The 21,099-nt window shown below is 37.4% G+C and overlaps 2 protein-coding genes across 4 annotated transcripts; both read left to right on the top strand.

The window, feature by feature from the left end:
- Positions 1–2,380: 2,380 nt before the first annotated feature.
- On the top strand, positions 2,381–3,043 carry LOC147557560 (uncharacterized). The gene has a single exon (XM_086658887.1). It carries the CDS (start codon positions 2,381–2,383, stop codon positions 3,041–3,043), a length of 663 nt encoding a protein of 220 aa, XP_086515013.1.
- Positions 3,044–3,275: 232 nt separating this feature from the next.
- Positions 3,276–11,695, top strand: LOC147557559 (auxin response factor 6-like). Of its 3 annotated transcripts, none has more exons than XR_015234060.1 (15): positions 3,276–4,171; positions 4,271–4,354; positions 4,887–4,999; positions 5,149–5,247; positions 5,340–5,396; positions 5,482–5,637; positions 5,743–5,827; positions 7,663–7,753; positions 7,840–8,004; positions 8,099–8,221; positions 8,484–8,559; positions 8,682–8,829; positions 8,958–10,435; positions 10,590–10,921; positions 10,970–11,695. XR_015234060.1 is itself a non-coding variant. In XM_086658370.1 (15 exons), the coding sequence occupies exons 2-15, from the start codon at positions 4,312–4,314 to the stop codon at positions 11,374–11,376; spliced, it is 3,006 nt and encodes a 1,001-aa protein (XP_086514496.1). In that variant the 5' UTR covers positions 3,276–4,171; positions 4,271–4,311; the 3' UTR covers positions 11,377–11,695. The 3 variants fall into 3 exon arrangements, 2 of the variants coding, with proteins under 2 accessions (XP_086514496.1, XP_086514495.1); XM_086658370.1 differs by having other exon boundaries at positions 8,682–8,811; positions 10,590–10,780; positions 11,178–11,695; XM_086658369.1 differs by having other exon boundaries at positions 10,590–10,780; positions 11,178–11,695.
- The last annotated feature ends 9,404 nt before the right edge of the window (positions 11,696–21,099 follow it).

The raw sequence follows: 21,099 nt of genomic DNA, 5'->3' as shown, positions 1-21,099 counted from the left end.
TTTTGTGACTTATTCTCTTCGTCTTCTACTTATAAATAGCTCGCTTGTTCTTTTGATTTTCTTCATAGGCAACTTTTCTTGGAAGTTTTTCTTCCTTAGGTTATTTCTCCTTAGTTTAAAATGAAGCGTAAGCTTGTTGATGCCATTATTTGTTTGATCTTCTATTCAAGGAAGTTGTGCTAAATGGGAGGCCCTTTCAAGAAAGTGGTGCTAACCTTGAGGATTCCTCAGTGTTTGGTCAATGTTGGAAGGGTGTCGATTTGCTAGGAAGATTCTATAATCATCCCCTCTCTCTGTCGAAAAGAATTGGAGGATATAATACTTAACTTGGGATTATATTACCTGTATGTACTCCTTTATCTGAGATAATTGGGTAATGAGAAAATCCTTGGCAGATGCCTTTCTTTTTTTCCAGGTGGTTTTGCTCAGTGTTTGAACTCTCCTTTCTTCGGGTGCACCTCGTATATGGATATATTTTTGTCCCCTTCGCCTTCTACAGAAGTTGAAGGCGATTGATTGCTGATTTAGCCCTATTATCTTCTTTGTTTGAAGATTCAACGAGCGAGTTTTCACTTTCGACCTTTCTCGGTCTTGTTTTAGCGAATTGAGATAAATGGTCATCAGTTGACTAGGTCAATAAGTCAAGGAAAGATCAAGAACCCAACAGGTTAACTCGTGTCAAGTCACCATGGAGGTGAATGCGAAAGAGCTTTGCCACTCAAGCCCAGAATTGTGGGGTCCGTACGGATGTCCTCGATGCCTAAGCCCTATTCTGACTCCAAATACAATCAAGTCTTCCCTTGAATTTTGGAGAAGTAAAGGAGGTCCACGGAAGTGGGGCCGATACCTTAATCCCGAAATTTGGGGGTTGAAGCGTGCCTAATGCTTTTCCAACCTAAGCCTGAATCTGATCCAAGTTCTTGGGTGGAAAATATCTTAAGTATTTAAATAACTAAAGATACAAGTACGTCGCGAGAATGAATCTTTTCCCAGAAAATATACAAGATCTGCAGTACGATAAATGCAAAATATCCTTAACAACGAAACTCGATATTATCACAATCTATTCAATATACGGGATAAACCATAATAGGAAAGTTGAATTCTTAAAACTGTGAAATAACAGTTTCATTGTAAAAAGAGGGATCTACGCCGCCTCATCTCAACAGCTTATCAACAGTTGATTAACGAACCTATTTAAACCAACAGGTGCACTCTAAACTGTGTAAGTTTAATCTGAAGTAAGCAATCAATCAGAGGTCCAAACTCTAAACTCGGAATGTCATGCTCAATTAATTTAACTACAACAATGCCTTACTGATTTGAGCGTCAGTAAGGTTTACGAATTCTATGCAAATTCACCACCGAGTTCGTAAGGAGCAGTTCGAGATTGAACGTGCTGGGGCGTCTAAAGAGATAAATTAGGGGGCCTCTAGAAGCACCCAATCCCAAAATGGCATGTGGTGTTCAGAATGGAGACTTGACTTGAGTTTGCCATTCCAAAGGGCATTAGCAACCGCATAGAGACCATTCAACGGTCATTCTGGTGGGGAAAAACAAAATCCATTCATACTATCAACTGGGCAGCCATATGTCGTCCTCGTAAATTTGGCGGTCTAGGTCTTCGAAACCCTTTTCTTGACAACGAAGCTTTTCTGTGTAAACTGGGGTGGCGCCTTCTTAAATTCCCTAACGCGCCCTGGGCTCAACTTCTAAAAGCCAAATATTTCCCCAAAATGGTAAAACCCACTCCACCTAGACATAATCATTCTTGGGTCTGGAAATCGTTGGCAGAACCTATCGGCAAACTATCTAACCTTATCTTCTGGGATGTCAACAAAGACACGAAAATAAATATCTGGGAGGACTTCTGGATCCCAAATCATATCCCGCCTCTACCCAACCAAAATAAATGTCCTTTCCACACGGTGGACCAGTTGATCGCTAACAATTCTTGGAAGGTGGAACTGCTCCAGACTTACTTTGATGATGAGATTTGCAGGGCTATCCTTAGCATAAACCTCCATCCGACGGCGGAAGATGAAATGGTATGGACTCTCACAAATTCGGGTCACTTCACTATTAAATCTATGTACAGGTTCTTGAGCAATGGCATTCGGGATCCTGAAATTGTGGAATGGTCGTTTATCTGGAACATTAGAACGATACCTAGAATAAAACTTTTTCTCTGGAAGTGCTGCACAAACAGTCTCCCTGTTAAAGACAAAATAGGTAAATACATCGGCAACCGTTATAGCTGCGCCTTCTGCGAGGAACGGGAAACTACAACCCATGTACTACTACATTGCAATTTGCGAGGGCCATCTGGTTTCATTACGACATCAGAACTGATGGCATTATTTCGGTGCTAGAATGGATTATGAACTGGCCGTCGCTGGATGATTCAATAACGGAGAACCTCGCCAAAATCATGTGGTTTATCTGGAAGGCAAGATGCGAGATGTGTTTTGGAAAGAAAGACATTATGCCTATGCAGGTTATTCGGAAGATTCAATGCTATGCTACAAGCTTACACGATGACCGGAAACCTAAAAGCAATGCAATCCCGCCAAAGTGGCTGCCACCACCACACCCTTTTCTCAAAATTAATGTTGATGCTTCTTTCAGCAACTACACAGACCACGCAGGTATCGGTTGCATTATTCACAATGCGAATGGAGACTTCGTTATAGCTAAGGCAGAAACCATTAGGGGACAGACAGCGGAGGAATGCGAATGTTTGGCTATCCTGAAAGCAGTTCTATGGGCTGAGGAGCTTAATCTCAAGCACATCATGATTGAAAGTGACAATAACAATTTGATTACTAATATTTTTGATAAAAACAAGGTCATCAACTGGCAGTCTCTACACCACATGGAACTTATCCGCGCCAGCCTCCCAAACTTCGAGCAAATACAATTTCAATTCAGCCCGAGAAAAACAAATGTTCTGGCAGACGCTTTGGCGAAGTGGGGTAGGAATAACAGGGTCAATCGAACATGGCAGTCGATGGAGAATATGAAGTGGGATCTCAAGTTGTAATTTCTTTGTTTTGGTGTTTTTTTCTTTCAAAAAAAAAAAAAAAAGACTTGAGTTGGCCACACTTGTCCAAACAGTTCCCCTTTATTTTCATAAAAACCTTTTCTAATTAGAAATTAAAAAGGAAAATAAAAAGAAGTAGAATTTATAAGAAGAAACGGGAAGAAAGGAAATTAGTCTCTCTCTTTCTCTTTTTTTGAAGTATATAAAAACTTAAAAAAATGCTTGCAAAAATGATGGCGGTAGTATTCATTGATTTACAAGATTAGAGAGAGAAAGTGTGTGTCTGTGTTAGAGAGAGAGAGAAACAGCTGCAATCCTACTACAATAAAAAGCAGTTAAAAAAAGGGAATTTGAGCTCCTGATCATTCCAAAAAAAAATGGTTTTAGTGAGGGAAGTTTCAATCTTTCTCTTTGTAAGAAATAATCACCTTAGGTGATGGTGATTTATATTGTCTTTGTTCAAAATGCTAACTTCTTAGTTGAATACTAACGAATCTTAAGCTCTTTCAGTTAAGAGATCTGGTATTCATAACTGTTTATTAGTTCATTTATCAAGGTTTTACTACTTGTACTTCTCCCTGCTCTGAAAACTCAGATTAGGTTTTGTTTTATAAGCTCTACTGTAGTTTCTACTATAATGTATGGTCTTCTCTCTAAAATGTATAAGTTAGAGATCTAGAGATTCTTTCTCTCTCTAGAGTTCTACTGTAGTTTGTCATTTTGTGTTGTTCAAGTTAAAGATCAGAAGAGTTTAGGGGTCTTGAAGGTGATTACTACTTTTTCTTTATCTGGGGTCAAGCCGGAAGGGATTGTTTTTAGGGTAAATATTATCAAATGAAGCTTCTGATTAGAGGTTGAAATTGTTGGGGGTTTGGGTTGAAGAAGATCTGGTAACGGATGAGGTTAAAAACTTTTGTTTCTTCAAGTAGTACAGGTTTTGGATGAACTTGGGTAGGCGGTTATTTCAGGGGTTTGAGCTGCTGATGAAGGTAAAAGGGCTTTCAGTACCTCTCTTCTTCTGAAATCTGGTGGATAGGTAGGGTTTATACTGGAGGCAGAAAAAGCATCTTACCAGATAAAAGTGTCTGGTTTAGATTTTTCAAGTCTTTGGGGGAAAAGAAAGTTGAGGTAATGGTGTTATTTTGCTGAATGGGTTCAAGATAAGTAAGATTTTACTAAGTTATTGATATTAACAAAAAGGTTCCATCTTTGTTACTTTTTTTGTAGTTTCTAGTTCTTTTTGAAAGAATTGAGCTTATTTTGCAAAAATGAAGCTATCTTCATCTAATTTTGGTCATCAGACACAAGAAGGTAAAATTTTTAGCCACTCAAGATCTGGTATCTCTCAATATTTCATTGCTTTTGTCTCACCCCCACTTGGATGAGGCTTTGTAAGTTTTGTTTCCGTGACGATTTTTCGATCCCCTCTTGCCGGGCTGGGCATGCTTACCATATTTAGCTTTCTTCAGAAATTAGGTGTTTCTGCTATTTCCTATGAGGGGTAGTGTTTATTGTGATTTAGTTGTTTGCATTTGTATGAGATCTTCGAGTGTTTCTTCTTATGTTGTTTGTAGTCGGCTGTTTAAGTTTAAACATCTAATAACCAGTCACTAATTTCATTAGTAAATTCTAACGAAGACTATGGTAACCAATAAAGTGCATGAATGCCTTTTGGAAGAAGCAAGAAGGGCCAGTGCTAGAATTATAGTCAGACTTCTATGCCGTCTTCCTTAATTATATCAGTTTGTTTGCTTTAAATGGTTCAGCATAGAACTTCAATTTCCAGATCCCGATTTCTGCGTTTGTTTGTCCATCTTTAGCCTCATGTTTGAATAACTTGCAGGGGAGAAGAGATGTCTGAATTCTGAACTATGGCATGCATGTGCTGGACCTCTTGTTTCCTTGCCGGCTATTGGAAGCCGTGTGGTTTACTTTCCCCAAGGACATAGCGAGCAGGTCTGTTTACTCTAATAGTGTTTTACTATAATAGATAGTTCATTCAATAGTGACCATCCTCAAAATGATTCTCTTTTTCACATCTAGGTAAAGAAATTTTTTATTGTGACCTAAGTGGAAGAATATATGTTCAATTGTTCATCCTGCAGGTTGCTGCATCAACCAACAAAGAAATTGATTCCCATATCCCTAATTACCCAAGTTTACCTCCCCAACTTATGTGTCAACTTCACAATGTGACAATGCATGTAATATTCAAGTACTCAACCTGTTTAGTCCTTGTCTTGTTCCCTAGTTCTTATTATGTCGTTCTGAAGTTTCGAAATGTGTCAAATTCCAGGCAGACGTGGAGACTGATGAAGTTTATGCGCAAATGACATTGCAGCCGCTGAGTCAGGTATAGTTTTCTCCCGAATTTGGATTCTTTCTCTCCCTGCTATTGTGTATTATCTCTTTCTAATCTCTGATGTAAAATCGCATAGCAAGAGCAAAAGGACGCCTACTTACCTGCAGAGCTAGGGAGCCTAAGCAAACAACCAACTAATTATTTTTGTAAAACATTAACTGCAAGTGATACGAGCACTCATGGAGGATTCTCTGTTCCTCGACGAGCAGCTGAAAAAGTCTTCCCTCCATTGGTAGGTCATTTGCTACTTACTAACTTGAGTCTCCAATTTGTTTCGTTTCTTGTATTCTTATGTGGATCTGTTGTGTAGACTCACATTTCTTTCCTCGTTATGCAGGACTTCTCCCAGCAACCTCCCGCCCAAGAACTGATCGCTAGGGATCTTCATGGTAATGAATGGAAATTCAGGCACATTTTCCGGGGTAAGTAGTTTTATCCTTTCTTACAAAAAGGTGTAGTATCATATATGTCATTATGTGCAAGCTCACGCTAAGTATGAACTCTCATTTTCTTGAGGTCCCAATGCCAAGAATGTCGACTATTACAATGCGTTCCAGGCTAGTCGTCCTTGAATTCTCACTAACATAATACGTTGGACTTTTTACATGGATATTTACCTCCAATGCCAATGATATATCCATCCAGATCTTCAAAAAAAAATTGCTCCTGATTAGATTAAACGCCTGTCTTCAATGCTTTTTTATGTGCTGCTCTCCATTGTCGGTTTCTTATGACATGTGCTTCTGTTCTTGTGCTTGCCCACTATTTCTGTGTTCTAAGTACTAAATTATTATTTTCCCGTAGTTGAACTTCAAAATATTGTGCCACTGGAATGTGCTTCACATAAACGCATATTGTATGCATGAATTTGACCTCCAGACTCCTGTTAAAGGTCTGCTAGTTAGCACTCATCCTACGCAAATGGTTTGTTTCTTGGATGGCTATAAAAATTAGTAGCTTATATATACCGATCCTGTACTTTAAGAAAATATTCAAATTTATTCTTTTAACAAATAGTCGATGACGTCCAGGGTGTGCGATATATTATAGACAAGGTATGATATTTTGATTTAGATCGGTTTTGGAAATGAAAATATTTCGTAGAAATATGGCTCCAGTGTGGAAATAGCTACAACTACAAGTTTATAATATTATGAAAAAATTAAGCAAAAGATGAGAATATGCTATAATTTTTTGAGACAGATTATTGAACATAAAGAACCACAAGAAGTATGCTAACTCTAACAATAGCTGATCAAGGGTAATAAGAAAAATTAGTAGCATTTTGTTAAGACAATGTTGTAAATTGTTAGAAGTTGATAATATATATTTATCATATTTATATATTTTTTACATATAGCACAAGGTGTTAATTTTCTGAAATATCCGTCTAAATTACTGAAACATTTCCATTTCTGATCCGAAGCGAAATCTTACATGTTTTCTATACGTTATATCCACTGCAATGACCAACAACGAAATATTTTTACGAACAGCATATTTCGACAAAAACTTGGAGAAAACGAGAAAGAAAATATCAATATATTGGATATTATTGTGATTTCTACATGAATGTACAGATACAAACATATAAAAAAAAGTGCAATATAGTCCATATATAAAATTGATGTAGAGATAAATAAAGTAATCAACATCTTGAACAGAGATAGAGATATGAAGATATGCATAAACATACTCACACCATTTAATTGTTGATTTACTTTGTTTTTCATATAATATAATAGAAGCTTTATAATATTTTCTTTTTTCATATATCTTAATTCACTAAATAGACCATTCAACCAATACAAATAACGTATATAGTGATTTATGACTTAACTATATTATAGTTCATCTTTCATATGTTTGTTTCTGCAAATATACTTAGAAATCAAAATATTAATATATTGATATTTTCGTACTCATTTTCTCCAAGTTTTGGTCTAAACATATTGTTAATAGGAATATTTCGGTAATTTCCGCGGAAATCTCGAGAAGTTCAAAACCTTGATTGTAGGACATTAATATGAGTACCGATTTCGTTTTTACCTATGTTTTGTGCATATAAGAACTGAGTGTAGTTCAGATAAATGGCAAACTTATGGTCCATATCATTTTTCTGATTAGACCTTTTTCGAGTAACCTTTTCAAACACAACCACTCCAAAGCTGTCATGAGACTTTCTGTTATCGCGCATGTTGAATCCTTGACTCCTTGTTATATCAAGGGAAGTGATTTCCTTACATTCTGAATGCAGGTCAGCCAAAGAGGCATCTTCTTACAACAGGGTGGAGTGTTTTTGTAAGTGCGAAAAGACTTGTTGCAGGGGATTCAGTACTTTTTATCTGGTAAGTATTACATTCGGTTCTTCCATCAACCTCAGATCTTGTTTTTGTATATGCAGTCCCAGAAAAACTCTTCTATTGTCTGACAGGAACGAAAAAAATCAGCTGCTCCTCGGAATCAGGCGTGCTAATCGGCCACAGACTGTGATGCCTTCATCTGTTCTATCCAGTGACAGTATGCACATAGGGCTCCTGGCAGCAGCAGCTCATGCGGCTGCAACAAATAGTCGGTTTACTATATTTTATAACCCAAGGTAGATTTATTACCCCATTATGGTGCACTTACAAATTCATATAATTCAATACTTTCTTCATTTCTCTTTATTTTAACCACTTATTTATTTTCAGGGCTAGTCCAACCGAATTTGTTATTCCACTGACCAAGTATGCCAAAGCAGTTTATCATACTCGTGTCTCTGTGGGTATGCGCTTCCGGATGCTGTTTGAGACAGAAGAGTCGAGTGTACGTCGGTAAGTTCTCATTTTTTAATATTTTAGAAGAATTGATGTATTTCACAGAAAATGCTTATGATACCTCCTATAGACTCCAAGGCAAGTTCAGTGTTTTAGTAAAGAACATGATTTACAGTTCAACTCTAGATCAGATATTCTCTGATTGACCCATTCTCATCCTTAAGAAATGCTCAAGTAATATGCATATGGAACGAGTGGTCTCAGATTTTTGTTGTTGTTGTTGTTCATATCTTTAATATGCAGTTATCTCTACTTCCAGGTACATGGGCACCATTACGGGCATTAGTGATTTAGACCCTGTTCGTTGGCCGAACTCGCATTGGCGCTCAGTGAAGGTCTGTTAAACTGCATACTAATTTTAGTGACATCGCGTTTTATATTTTTGAAGTGACCTTTCTCTCTTCTCAATCAATGAGCACAGGATGAACACATCATAACTTAAGCCCTGTTAATGCAGGTCGGTTGGGACGAGTCAACAGCAGGGGAAAGGCAGCCAAGAGTATCGCTGTGGGAGATTGAACCATTAACAACATTCCCAATGTATCCATCATCGTTCCCACTTAGGCTTAAGAGGCCATGGCCGTCTGGTTTGCCTTCTCCTCTCAGTATGTTTCTCGAGTGTTTTTGACGATAGTGAAATTGTTTTTTTTTTTTCTGACTCCTTTTGAGTCAATTTTGTTAGGATCTCAGGGGAGGGGAGAACATAAGGTTCCTAACACTCTTTTTTGCACAGATTGTAAGGATGATGATCTGGCTATTAACTCCCCACTTATGTGGTATAGAGGAGATAATGGTGACCGGGGAATGGATGCTCTAAACTTTCAAGGATTTGGAGTTACACCATGGATGCAACCAAGGCTTGATGCTTCTCTTCTTGGTCTGCAACCTGACATGTACCAAGCAATGGCTGCTGCCGCACTTCAAGAAATGAGGACAATAGATCCTTCTAAACATGTCCAAGAATCTCTTCTGCAACTCCCCCAATCACTGAATACCTCTGCATCTGCTTTAATGCAGAGACAAATTTTGCAAAACTCCCAAACTCAGCCTAATTTTCTCCAAGGCATGCAAGAAAATCAATCCCATAATCAAGCTCAGGTTCAAGCTCTTCTTCAGCAACAGCTACTGCAACGTCAGGCATTTAATGACCCACAGCAACAGCATCATCTGCAGCATCAGCTACAGCAGCAACAACAGCGACAACAGCTGCAGCAGCAACTGGCGCAGCAGCAACAGGCGCAGCAGCAGCAACAGGCCCAGGCGCAGCAGCAGCAGCAACAGGCGCAGCAGCAGCAACAGGCGCAACAGCAGCAACAGGCGCAACAGCAGCAACAGGCGCAGCAGCAGCAACAGGCGCAGAAGCAGCAGCAACAAGTGCAGCAGCAGCAACAGGCACAGCAACAGCAACATGCGCATCAGCAGCAACAAGCGCATCAGCAGCAACAGACCCAACAACAGCAACAGGTTCACCAACTGCAACAGGCCCAGCAGCCAAAGCAGCAGCACCAACAACAATTTTCTGCACAACAACAGACCCCTAATGTTGTTTCTTCCCTCTCTCAGCTTGTTTCGGTCTCCCAGTCTCTGTCTCCACCTCCATCCACACAGACTGTCTCCTCAGTTTGTCAACAACAGAACTTTTCGGGCTTTGGTGGGAATTCAGTAGTGACATCTTGTTTATCCCCACTTCACAGTCTTTTGGGTTCATTCTCCCAAAACGAAACATCACAACTTCTAAACATGCCACTTTCCAACTCTTTAGCTCCTTTAGGTACCTGGTTTCGTAAGCAAGTTATGGAGGAACCTCTGGTCCCTTCTGGAGTGACTCAGTGTGTTCCGCCCCAGGTGGAACAGTTGGGTCCAGAGCAGGGGAACACTTTGCAACGCACTCTCTCATTGCCACCGTTTCCCAACAGAGATATCTCGGTGGATCAAGAAGGAAGTGCTGATCCCCAAAACAATCTTCTTTTTGGGGTTAATATAGATTCATCATCTCTCGTACTGCAGAATGAAACATCAAACCTCAGAGGAGTTGGCACTGAGTGTGAATCTACAAACATGCCATTTGCTGCTAATTTTCTGAGTGCTACCAATTCGGATTATCCACTTAATCCGGTTATGACTCCTTCTAGTTGCATAGATGAATCCGATTTTCTTGCTTCACCGGAAAATGGAGTCCAAGTAAACCCATCTACCAGAACCTTTGTTAAGGTAAGCAGATTTCTGAGTTTCGACCAAACTAAGTAGGAATAATGCTTTTCCAGTAAACTGGAATTGATTCTTCATACTGAAATTCCGTTTAACTTCTTTTGTTGCTTTGTTTTACGGCTTTGTACTGATCTTGATTCATGTGTACTAATATCAGGTTCATAAATCGGGGTCCTTCGGGAGGTCGCTGGATATCACTAGGTTCAGCAGCTACCATGAGCTGCGCAGTGAGCTCGCTTCCATGTTTGGTCTAGAAGGCCAGTTGGAGGACCCCTTGAGATCAGGCTGGCAGCTTGTATTTGTTGATCGGGAGAATGACGTTCTTCTCATTGGCGATGACCCTTGGCAGTAAGTCTTGATTTTCAACTCACCTGTTGTTTTAGGCTTTTAGCCTTTATCTGTAAGCATTTTAACTGGAAATTTGGAAAGCTTTTAGGACATCATTACTCACCTGCCTGTGGCATGCTTACCAATATAAAAGATAATCCCGTATTTACATTTTTAAGAACAAACCAGAACCATAGTCATGCCAAGTAGTCAATGTCGGTTTTTTCTTTGCGCACCGGCCAAGAGGAGATGCACAATATATCAGATACTTCCATATTGGTCTGAGAACAATGGAAAATGCATCATGAAATTCTAAAATGTCGTTAACAGCATATTCTTGAACCACATTGTCAGTTTTTTCTCTTAACAAATTTGAGTTTGGGTTTAATTTGTATTTTGTATACTTCATTCTTTCCAGGGAGTTCGTAAATAGTGTTTGGTGTATCAAAATACTCTCGCCTCAAGAGGTGCATCAATTGGGCAAACAAGGTCTCGAGCTTCTTGGGTCGAATCAGAACTCAGTCCAGAGGCTTTCTGGCGGTAGCTGTGATGAATATGTTAGCCGTCAGGACCCAAGAAATGTTGGTAGTACATCTGTTGGATCTATAGACTACTGAAGGGGCCAACTTTTCTCAATTCCCGCCACCACCGTCAACACTACCTTTTTTCTGTTGTACTAGTAGCTTTCCTTCAACCCAAGCAACAAATTTGACGCGAGTACAAAGTAAGTCTTGCTTTTAAGCTATTTTACTGTAATTATGATATCAAAACCTGGTTTCTACATATAAACATCTATATACATATGTCTCGTACCTTTTTATGTTACATGTTTATGTAAGGTAGCCTAGTTTTTCTTTCTTAATTTTATGCGATAAAGATCGACAGTTAACTTCTGAACTACCGTTTAGCAATTAATTTCCTCTTTTATTCATGAAATTTACTGTTTCGGGAATTCATTTTATAGAAACTTGTACATCTCAAGCTGCAGTAAGTTTTGCACTTATACGGCAATGAGTACATTTCGCAATTTATGAACTCAATTTTGGGTTAAGCATTTAATGAAATGCAGTATGTGGATACAAGAAATGTGAATCGCAGATATTAGTATTTGGCATCTCCGGTATGATTTTTGTTGTATTAAGTTCCAAGTTAGATCAAACTCATGATATTTTTTCTTCCCAAAATTAGGGTTTTTTAGTTCAAATAATTAGGTTTTCCTGAACTTAAAAAGGTGGTTGGTAAGACATTCAGGCCATGTGATAGAGGGATGGGGGTACTTAATTTTTGCATCTGCTTTTGGTTTGGTTAGAAGTCCTTTTTCTTCTCTGTATTGTGAAAGCTACCTTTGACTTGTTTGGTGCTCACTAGCTTTTATATTGGGTGCCTCTGTAGGTGACTCACATTTTTTCTGTAGGCGATTGGTTGGAGTAGTTAACCCCAGTCAATGCAATTTGACCGAAACACCTAGTAGGTGCCTCTCGCTCGGAGTGTACACTCCGAGAGAGCAACCATACTCAAGATACTTTCAACAAAAAAAAAAGTCAGATTGGTTTATGTTTGAGATTTGGCTTAGGCTCTCGGGGCTAGTACGAATTTGAGACCTTTAGAAATTTTCAAATGTGAAATTCTATTACTGTTGACAAATCACTCTAAAATCGTTCAAAATTAACCCAAAATCGATGACGAACACTTTACAAAGATTTAAGAAGTATGAAAATTTTTCAAACGCGGATTAAAAAGAGTTTTGACCAAATTTGTCTTTAATAAAATTGTTTGAACTCTTTCTTAGGCTCCTTAATGACAAATTAAAATAGATTTAAAGATTTCATTTTGGAAGAAAAATAGAATTAAAAATTGAGGAATAAATCAAGGAATACCTAAGGCACTTATAGAAAGTATGGGTGAAAAAGTGGGTTATGTATTTATTTATTTTAATTTTTTAAGAGAGAGATCTCTAGCTTTCTTCTGACCCATTTTCTGCTTGACAATCTATCTATTAGATCTTCTCTGTCCTTATTTGCTACCCAATTTTCAACTTTCTTTCTTCTTCTATACCTACTTTGTATTAAATGTCACCTTCTCTCTTTCTTCAATTCATCATCCTCCATATCTTCCTGTCTCTTTCCTCTTATCAGATTTTTCTTCAATCTCACAAACTTTACCTCCTCAATTAATGGAGGGGACCCAATGCACATGGATTGGAAGTATTGATATGTCGTGGTCGTGATATTTGCCAATCCATGCAAACATGTTGCCTCTATTCACCTTCTTGTAACGTGGGTCAAGAAGACCCCCCTTCATCTGACTGTCAGATTTTAGTGGTTTTAAGTGTTTGCATTGTCTCCGTCTCCTTATTAATCTCGTTAGGTGGGGTCTGTACTTACTTTTTTTTTTTCTTGTTCCAAAGGTCTGTACTTCTTTCTTAAGGTTAGAATTCAAATTTCCTGGACTTGTGTTTCTCCAGATGGATGATGTGGTGTGTGATTTTTTTTTTTTCTTTTTTACCTAGAATCAGAATTATTATGTTTATAATGACATAGATAAGTCATAAACAAACGAACGGGTTAACACTTGGTTGTGATAGTGTTGACATAAACTCCAAAATTCTGAAGGTCCAAATTCGATTTCTAGATAAGGTCTGGTTTGTAGCTATTGAAGTTGAGTTGTTAAAGGTATAAATAATAAGTTTGTTGAGCTTTACGCTCCTTAGTATGTCATTGGGCTTAGGTACCTTTGATTAGTGATTTAACTTTGGCGGTTGTCGTGCTTATTACATCTTGATGATGCGTTAATGCCATGTAATGACTAACGTAGATCTTAGTCCATTTCTAAAACTATAAACAAATGAATGGAAGTCCACTTATACAGTTCAATTTCTTTATAATTTTTGAAGTAGATGTAGAACCAACTAACCAAGCAATTATTAGCCGTCTAGATCTGTATATATCACTATATACATATATATATTGTTAGGTTTTCGTTTGCCCATCTTTTTTTAGTTTTATTATATCTTTATAGTCTATGGCTGATAAAATGAACAAGTCACCATAAAATGAAGTTTCTTGGGGGAACCATACCACCACCCCCCACCATCCAAACAAAAGAGACTGATGATTGAGAAATGAGTATGGGTTATTGGGTCATTTCTTGGTTGAGGTGATCCCATCTTGCTCTTGCCTGAATTAATTTAAAGTATGAAAATTTTTGGGGGATGATCTGAAAGGGACTGGGGACAATACATTATGTTTGTAGGGTCATGGTGGGTTGTACCCAAAAACTAAGCTATAGCTGTAAAGTAGTGGGACCTTCCATACTTATGTCTTGAAAGATCTATAATGTGATAGTGACACACCAATTCACGTACCTGTCTTGTGTGCACGTACACTCACTGGCTGAACCTGGTTATCATCTTAAAAGATATTTTAAGATGGATTGAACAGTGTTGCCAAATCCTCTTGACTCAAATCTTTTTGTGTGTATCTAATTGTTGGGTTTGTGTGCATTCTACTACCTTAAATTTGGTGTACCTAATTTGGTGTTAATTAATCCGGTTTCTTTTTAAGAAATCTATAAGTTCAATTAATTGAGTCACTAATAATTTTTTAATTAAGATTTGAAGTTCTATAAAATTGATAAATCTAACAATTATATGCATTATAAGGTATATACTATTAAAAAAAATAGTCTAACCAAATACTCACACAGTCCAGGTGAGACGACGATTGAATCATGTAAAATAGTGCAATATTTTCCGGTATAATGGGCTACTATAGTCAAGACATACGCTGAACGTATTTTCCCCCAGTATATACATATCTCTTCTCCGGTGAGCAGCTCCACACACGATTCAAATGACTAGTCGAGCTCATACCACATAAAATCACACGAAAGATCAAACTGTAGTTTGTGGGGAAATTATGAACCAAAAAATCTATTTCGGCTCCATTTATACGCAGTTACATGAGAGACGGAATTAAACAAGCAATTAGTCCGGCAATCCGTGAACTGATTGTAGTTTTAGTTAATAATATTTCAGAAAAACAGTTGTATTTAACGCATTATGAACTAATATGGAACTAGTTTTTTTGGACATATACAAATACACCCTTCATTGATTTATCTTCTCTGTCTAATATGGCAAGGACTTAAAAATCAGTTTATTAATCTTTTGTTTCTGACATTTTGGCGAATTTATTTTCACTGTGTTAATGATTTTAAATTTGTTTTTGGGTTCTTTCTTTCTTTTGAAATCCTATATTTATCTCAAAGCATTATGAACTATCCTAGTGCAGCATATGCATCGTGATTTGTCTTATTTCAAAACCTTCTAATGTGAATCCTTTTTCTTGTTAAATCATGTGTTTTTTTTCTCAAGAAAGATTTTGTTTCTCGCTTTAATACATTGTGAACAGAAAATAGGATGCTATTCAGACTCCCAAAGTACAGACAAAGTCAAGAATGTAAGCATTTTGAGGGTGTGGATTTTATTCACCTTTACCAAAATAAAAGTGATTTACAAATTTTTAACCAAATAGTGCCTACTTTCTTGAATTTGTCTGTACTTTGGGAGTCTGAGTAGCATTATCCAAGAAAATAATACGCAATGAACCAACATAATACAATATAGTTATTCATAATATCTGATGAATTGTCATATTTGAAAGCCTTCTTTTGTATAATGTATTATGAACTATCATGAAACGTTATGACCAAATCGTATTTAATTTTCAACATTGAATACAAAATCTATTTTCTTCGTAACCAAAGTTTTTTCGCTCTCAAGAAAGTTTATGTTTCTTGTTCATAGTACATTTTGAACAAAGAATATAATACGTTATGAACCAATACCATATAATATAGTTTTTGTTTCTACAAACTGCAGTTACTCTTCTTGAGATACATGGGTCTGCCCTTTAGGTTAGCTAGAATCGAATACAAAACTCCTTTTGATCTTTCTTTAGCAGTGAAGATCTGAATTTCTTCTAGAAGACTAGATAGCTTTGTGGGAATTCAATCTTTTTTCTATCTTCTGCCAGAGTAGCTAGAGAAATAAAATCGTGAGATTTTTCCACACTTTTTGTGATTTAGTCAAGTCCTTTTATAGAGAGTTCTAAAGTCAGAATCGTAATCGAATTAGGATTCCTAAAAAATCCGAACTTATCTAGAAAATAGATAAAATTAATTTATTAGAATCACATTTGAATCGGGATTCCCAGATGAAGCTTCTTCCTCTAAGGAAATCCTATTGTGGCCGATCAAGGAAAGTCCTATTCCTTAGGACTTTCGACCGACCTAGTAATTGGCCAAGGCAATCACTTTGGTCGGGCCGCCTGACCTGACCATGAGCTATCATGGGCACGACACCCAGCTGGTTGTATGAGCATCCTTGGGGCGGATCCAATCGGCTTATGCCCCATTCTCTAGGCACTTCTTCTGATCAAATTGATGCTCTTTATGTAACCCGTTGTAGGATTCGGTCGTCGTTAGATGCGGATCATCCGAATGAGTCATATATGTAGTTGGTTTCTAGCTACACACTATGATCCCTAAAATGACTAAACTTGATAATATTCATCATTTGTCTTGTTCGAAAAATCGATCGCATTATCATCTTGATCGAAGGACATCTTCCTTTAAATCTCCCACTTGTCCTAAAACAAGTGCAATGCTTGATTCCACTGTCGCTTAGCATCTCATATGAAACGACATCATTTTTAGACTTTCCTTGATCTCGAGATTAACAGTCACAACAAATGATTAACTCCTTAATCCATTTGCTTTTCTACTTGATACTCTTCAAGTGGCCCGTACATACCAATCTTATTTCAATATGAGAACATAATCCATTCTTGCACTCCCGCTTTCCTTCATGTCAGCATTACCCAGTATCCACCTCTGCATTCTGATGAGTTTTGATATCTGATGGATGACCAACTCACTTAAAGATGGCTGGTATTGTTCACCCCCCCCATCGAAGTGAAAAGCTCGACATGTCGTGCCTCCTTTACTGTCGTGGGTGTGGTTTCTAATTGAGGTCTCCCGTCCTGCTCCAACGCTCTTCTATTCTGTGGATTTAGCAATCTAGGGATTTCTGGCCCGCTCTGCTCAGATCGGGGAGCGCCTGCTCTAGCTAGAGTTGAAAAAAGCACTCGCGATAGAGTTCTTATCTTGGTCATCTGTTCTCCAGTTTCTTAGATATTTTTTACGGATGCTGCCTCCTTTTGTGCTTTTACGAGACACCTCTAATACTTGGAGTATAATGAGTCGTCACCATTTAAATCCAAACATGGGAATCTGGACCACAACTAAATAACATTCTGGGTCAGAAGATTGTTCGTAGCAAATGGGGTTACAAGAAGAAGGAAGGAGTCCCCAGGGGTGGAGGATGCACGGTACAAATCACGGTTTCTAGTCAAGGGGTTTACACAACGAGAAGGAATTGTCTTCATGAGGTATTTTCTCCTATTGTTAAACATAGTTCTATTAGAGTATTACTTGCTACGGTTGCTTTGTATGATATGGAATTGGAGCACTTAGATGTAAAGACTGCGTTCTTATATGGAGAGTTGGAGGAATAAATCTATATGTGTCAACCAGAGGGATTTGAGATTCTCGGGAAAGAAGACTAGGTTTATTTGCTGAAGAGATCCTTGTATGGATTGAAACAATCTTCTAGGCAGTGGTATACGCGTTTTGACACCTTTATGGTTCTTATGTATATCTAATCATATATGTGGATGACATGCTGATAGCTTGCAAGGATATTTTAGAAATCCAAATGTTAAAGGATCAGTTAAAGGGTGAGTTTGAGATGAAAGACTTGGTGCCTCAAGGAAGATATTGGTTATAGGGATACGGAGAGACAGATCTGCTGGGAAATTGTTCTTGTCTCTGAAAACATACATCGAGAAGGTGTTGGAACGTTCTAGTATGATTGAGGCAAAACCTGTCACTACCACATTGGCAGCACACTTCAAGCTTTCGGATGAACTGCCCCCAATAATTGATGAAGGGACAGAGTATATGTCTCGGGTGCCTTATGCAAGTGCAGTAGGTAACATTATATACGCTATGGTGTGCAAGGTTGGATATTTCACACGCTGTTAGTGTAGTCAGCATATATATGGGCTGACCAGGGAGAGGTCATTGGCCGACTGTGAAATGGATATTGCGGTATCTGGGAGGAACTGCAGACGTTGGTCTGGTTTACGACAGAAGGGCTTACAATTCTGGTTTGGTAGTTGGACTTGTGGATTCAGTTTTTTCTGAGGATCTTGATAGGAAAAGATCGCTGACGGGATATACGTTCACACTCTACGGGAATGTCATAAGTTGGAGAGCAGTGCTACAGTCGGTAGTAGCCCTGTCTACAACGGAAGCTGAGTAAATGACAGCAACAGAGGCAGTGAAGGAGGCAATATGGCTGAGTGGTTTAGTTGGTGATTTGGGCCTGAAGTAGGAGGTGACAGAGGTCTACTGCGACAACAAAAGTGCGGTTCATTTGAAAAAAATCCAATGTATCACGAGAGAACTAAATACATTGATGTCAGGTATCACTTTATCAAGGACGTGATTGAAGAAGGGAAGATCACGATGAAGAAGGTGTCTACGACAGATAATCCAGCGGATATGTTGACCAGTTATAACTTTCAAGTTTAAGCATTGCTTAGACTTGATTGGGATTTCCAGATGTTGAGTGCTTTGGAGGGAAAACCTTGATAGGGCTGGAGCGACAATGGCTCAGAGGTGTTGAACTATGATGGTGGCGATTTAAGTCAAGAGGAGCATATTCAAGTCAAGGTGGAGATTTGTTGAAAGTGTCTTGAATATGGGTTGATATCGAATCCGGTTTATGACCCGCCAAATTTTAGACCCGTTAGTGGAGCTGATTACTGAGACATGGCTGGTATGCGAAGCAGGGCTCCGAGCCAGAGCTGGACTCCGAGACAGCAGGAATGCAGAACTGAGCTTATGTTGGTTATTAGTGTTAGTGTATCCATGTGTATATAAGATTTAGAAATAAAGAGTCAGTGAGGCGGTAGGTTTAGGGTTTTAGTGGCTATACAAACTAAAACCCTAGGAGATATCTGTGTCGAATTCTCATGAATCTCTTGTATAACTTGTTTACTTATCATAGTAGAAATCATTGCCCAATTGTCGCCGTGGAGTAGGTCTCACCAGCCGAACCACGTAAATCTCTTGTGTTCTGTGTGATTGTTATTTATTTTCTATTGCTTTTCTTGGATTACTTGATTTTGGTCATAACAAACCCCTTTGTCATAACAAGTGTCTTGCTTATATTTAAATGATAAATTTCTAATTACTTATTACTCTACAGAAATTGATGGTACTCATTTAAATAAATGTGGGGCCTCATAGGATCTTTTTTGGCGTTTCTTTTGATAACTTGGTGCACCAGAGAAAAATGCAGACTCCGTTTACCCAGCTTCCGTCCGTTGATACTCATTCTTGTAGCCATTCTGAGACGGTTCCTCCAGAACGAGCTTGAATTCCTTGGCAAGAAAGTTAATAAAATCGAAGAAGCACAAACACAGGCGGAGTTAGTGTAGATCTGTCTTATTCACATCTTACAGCCTTTTATAGTTTATTAAGTGACTGTAAAGAAAATTTTTATTTAAAAAATGTAGTATACGGTTGAATAGTTCGAAAACGCAAAAAATATAAATAAATTAAAATATTCAATCGATTTATAATATAACTATTTTAACACAAATTACCATATGAAAATATTAATTTTAACTATCTAATAAGACGATAAAACATATATATATATATATATATATATATATATATTAGGGTTTCACTGGTAGAATTATATAGGTGAGTTAGAGTGAGAAACTAACTGAACACATAACATATAACACATTAACACATGACACATAACACATTACAACTAAACTAAACATTAACTTATTGTTGGTTTTAGGGGAGGATGAGGAACACGTTTGACCAACCGTACAAGACGACTGCGGTGACGGGATTTTTTGGAGTACTCTTCAGTGGGATAATTGTTGTGAGTGTGGAGCACCATGCGGACGGCAGGTCTCTGTCGTCTCTATTTCGATCGATTCCGGCTGTTTATAGTGTAAATTATCTTGCTTATATTTGAATAATAAATCTCTAATTACTTATTACTCTACAAAAATTGATTGTACTCATTTAAATAATTGTAGGGTCTCACGAGATCTTTTTTGGCCTTTCTTTTAATAACTTGGTGCACCAGAGAAAAAGGTGGACTCTATTTATCCAGTTTCAGTCCACTGATGTTCATTCTTGTAGCCACTCTCTGATGGTTTCTCTAGAATGAGCTAGGATTCCTTGGCAAGTACATTAATAACATTTCACATCTCTTTATATATCTTTTTATTTAAAATTAAACATTAATTGTTTATAATTGTTGTTTACAGCTTCTTAGGAGCAGTATTGACCATATTGGGCTTTTCAATAGTCCAATGGGGGTTGTTGAGAGAACTGTGGTAGCGCTTTCTTGCAGACCAACATCGTCTAAAATAAATTGAAGAAGCAAAAGCACAGGCGGAGTTAGTATAATCTGTGTTATTCGAATCTTTAAGCCTTTTATAGTATATTAAGTGAATGTAGGAAACTTTTTATTAAAAACTGTAGCATACAGTTAAATAGTTCAAACACGCAAAAAAGATAAATAAATTGATATATTCAATCAATTTATAATATAACTATTTTAACACAAAATTATTATGTGAAAAAGTAGTTTTAACTATTTAATAAGAAATAAAACATATATATATATATATATATATATATATATATTATAGGTATTCATTGGTAGAATTATATAGGTGAGTTAGAGAGAGAAACAAACTGCACGCAAACCATATAACAGATTAACACATAACACATAGGACATTAACTTCTTGCAGAACAACATCGTCTACAACAAATCGAAGAAGCACAAGCACAAACGGAGTCAGTATAGATTCGTCTTAATCGAAATTTTTAAGTCTTTTAAAGTATATTTAGTGAATGTAGGAAATTATTTTTATTAAAAAAATGTAATATACAGTTGAATAGTTCCATAATAAGAAAAAGATAAATAAATTAAAATATTCAATCGATTTATAATATAACTATTTTAACGAAAAGTTACCATATGAAAAAAGTAATTTTAACTATCTAATAAGACAATAAAACATATATATATGTAAATTATAGGTATGTATTGGGAGAATTATATAGGTCAATTGGAGAGAGAAACAAAATACACACATAACATATAAGACATTAACACATGACACATAGCACATTATAATTGAAGTAAACTTTAAGTTGCTATTGGTTTG

The sequence above is a fragment of the Eschscholzia californica genome, unplaced genomic scaffold (assembly GCF_041429995.1).
Source record: "Eschscholzia californica isolate CP2 unplaced genomic scaffold, dmEscCali1.0.p SCAF_2, whole genome shotgun sequence".
NCBI classification, from domain to species: domain Eukaryota; kingdom Viridiplantae; phylum Streptophyta; class Magnoliopsida; order Ranunculales; family Papaveraceae; genus Eschscholzia; species Eschscholzia californica.
This window is presented reverse-complemented; position numbering and strand designations above follow the sequence as displayed.

Bases quoted from the DNA above. Each gene is read 5' to 3' on its own strand.
- LOC147557560 (XM_086658887.1), top strand. From the start codon at position 2,381: ATGAACTGGCCGTCGCTGGATGATTCAATAACGGAGAACCTCGCCAAA.
- LOC147557559 (XM_086658369.1), top strand. From the start codon at position 4,312: ATGAAGCTATCTTCATCTAATTTTGGTCATCAGACACAAGAAG. The intron at 8,560-8,681 runs GTCTGTTAAACT...CTGTTAATGCAG, and splicing joins CGCATTGGCGCTCAGTGAAG to GTCGGTTGGGACGAGTCAAC. The intron at 10,436-10,589 runs GTAAGCAGATTT...TACTAATATCAG, and splicing joins CTACCAGAACCTTTGTTAAG to GTTCATAAATCGGGGTCCTT.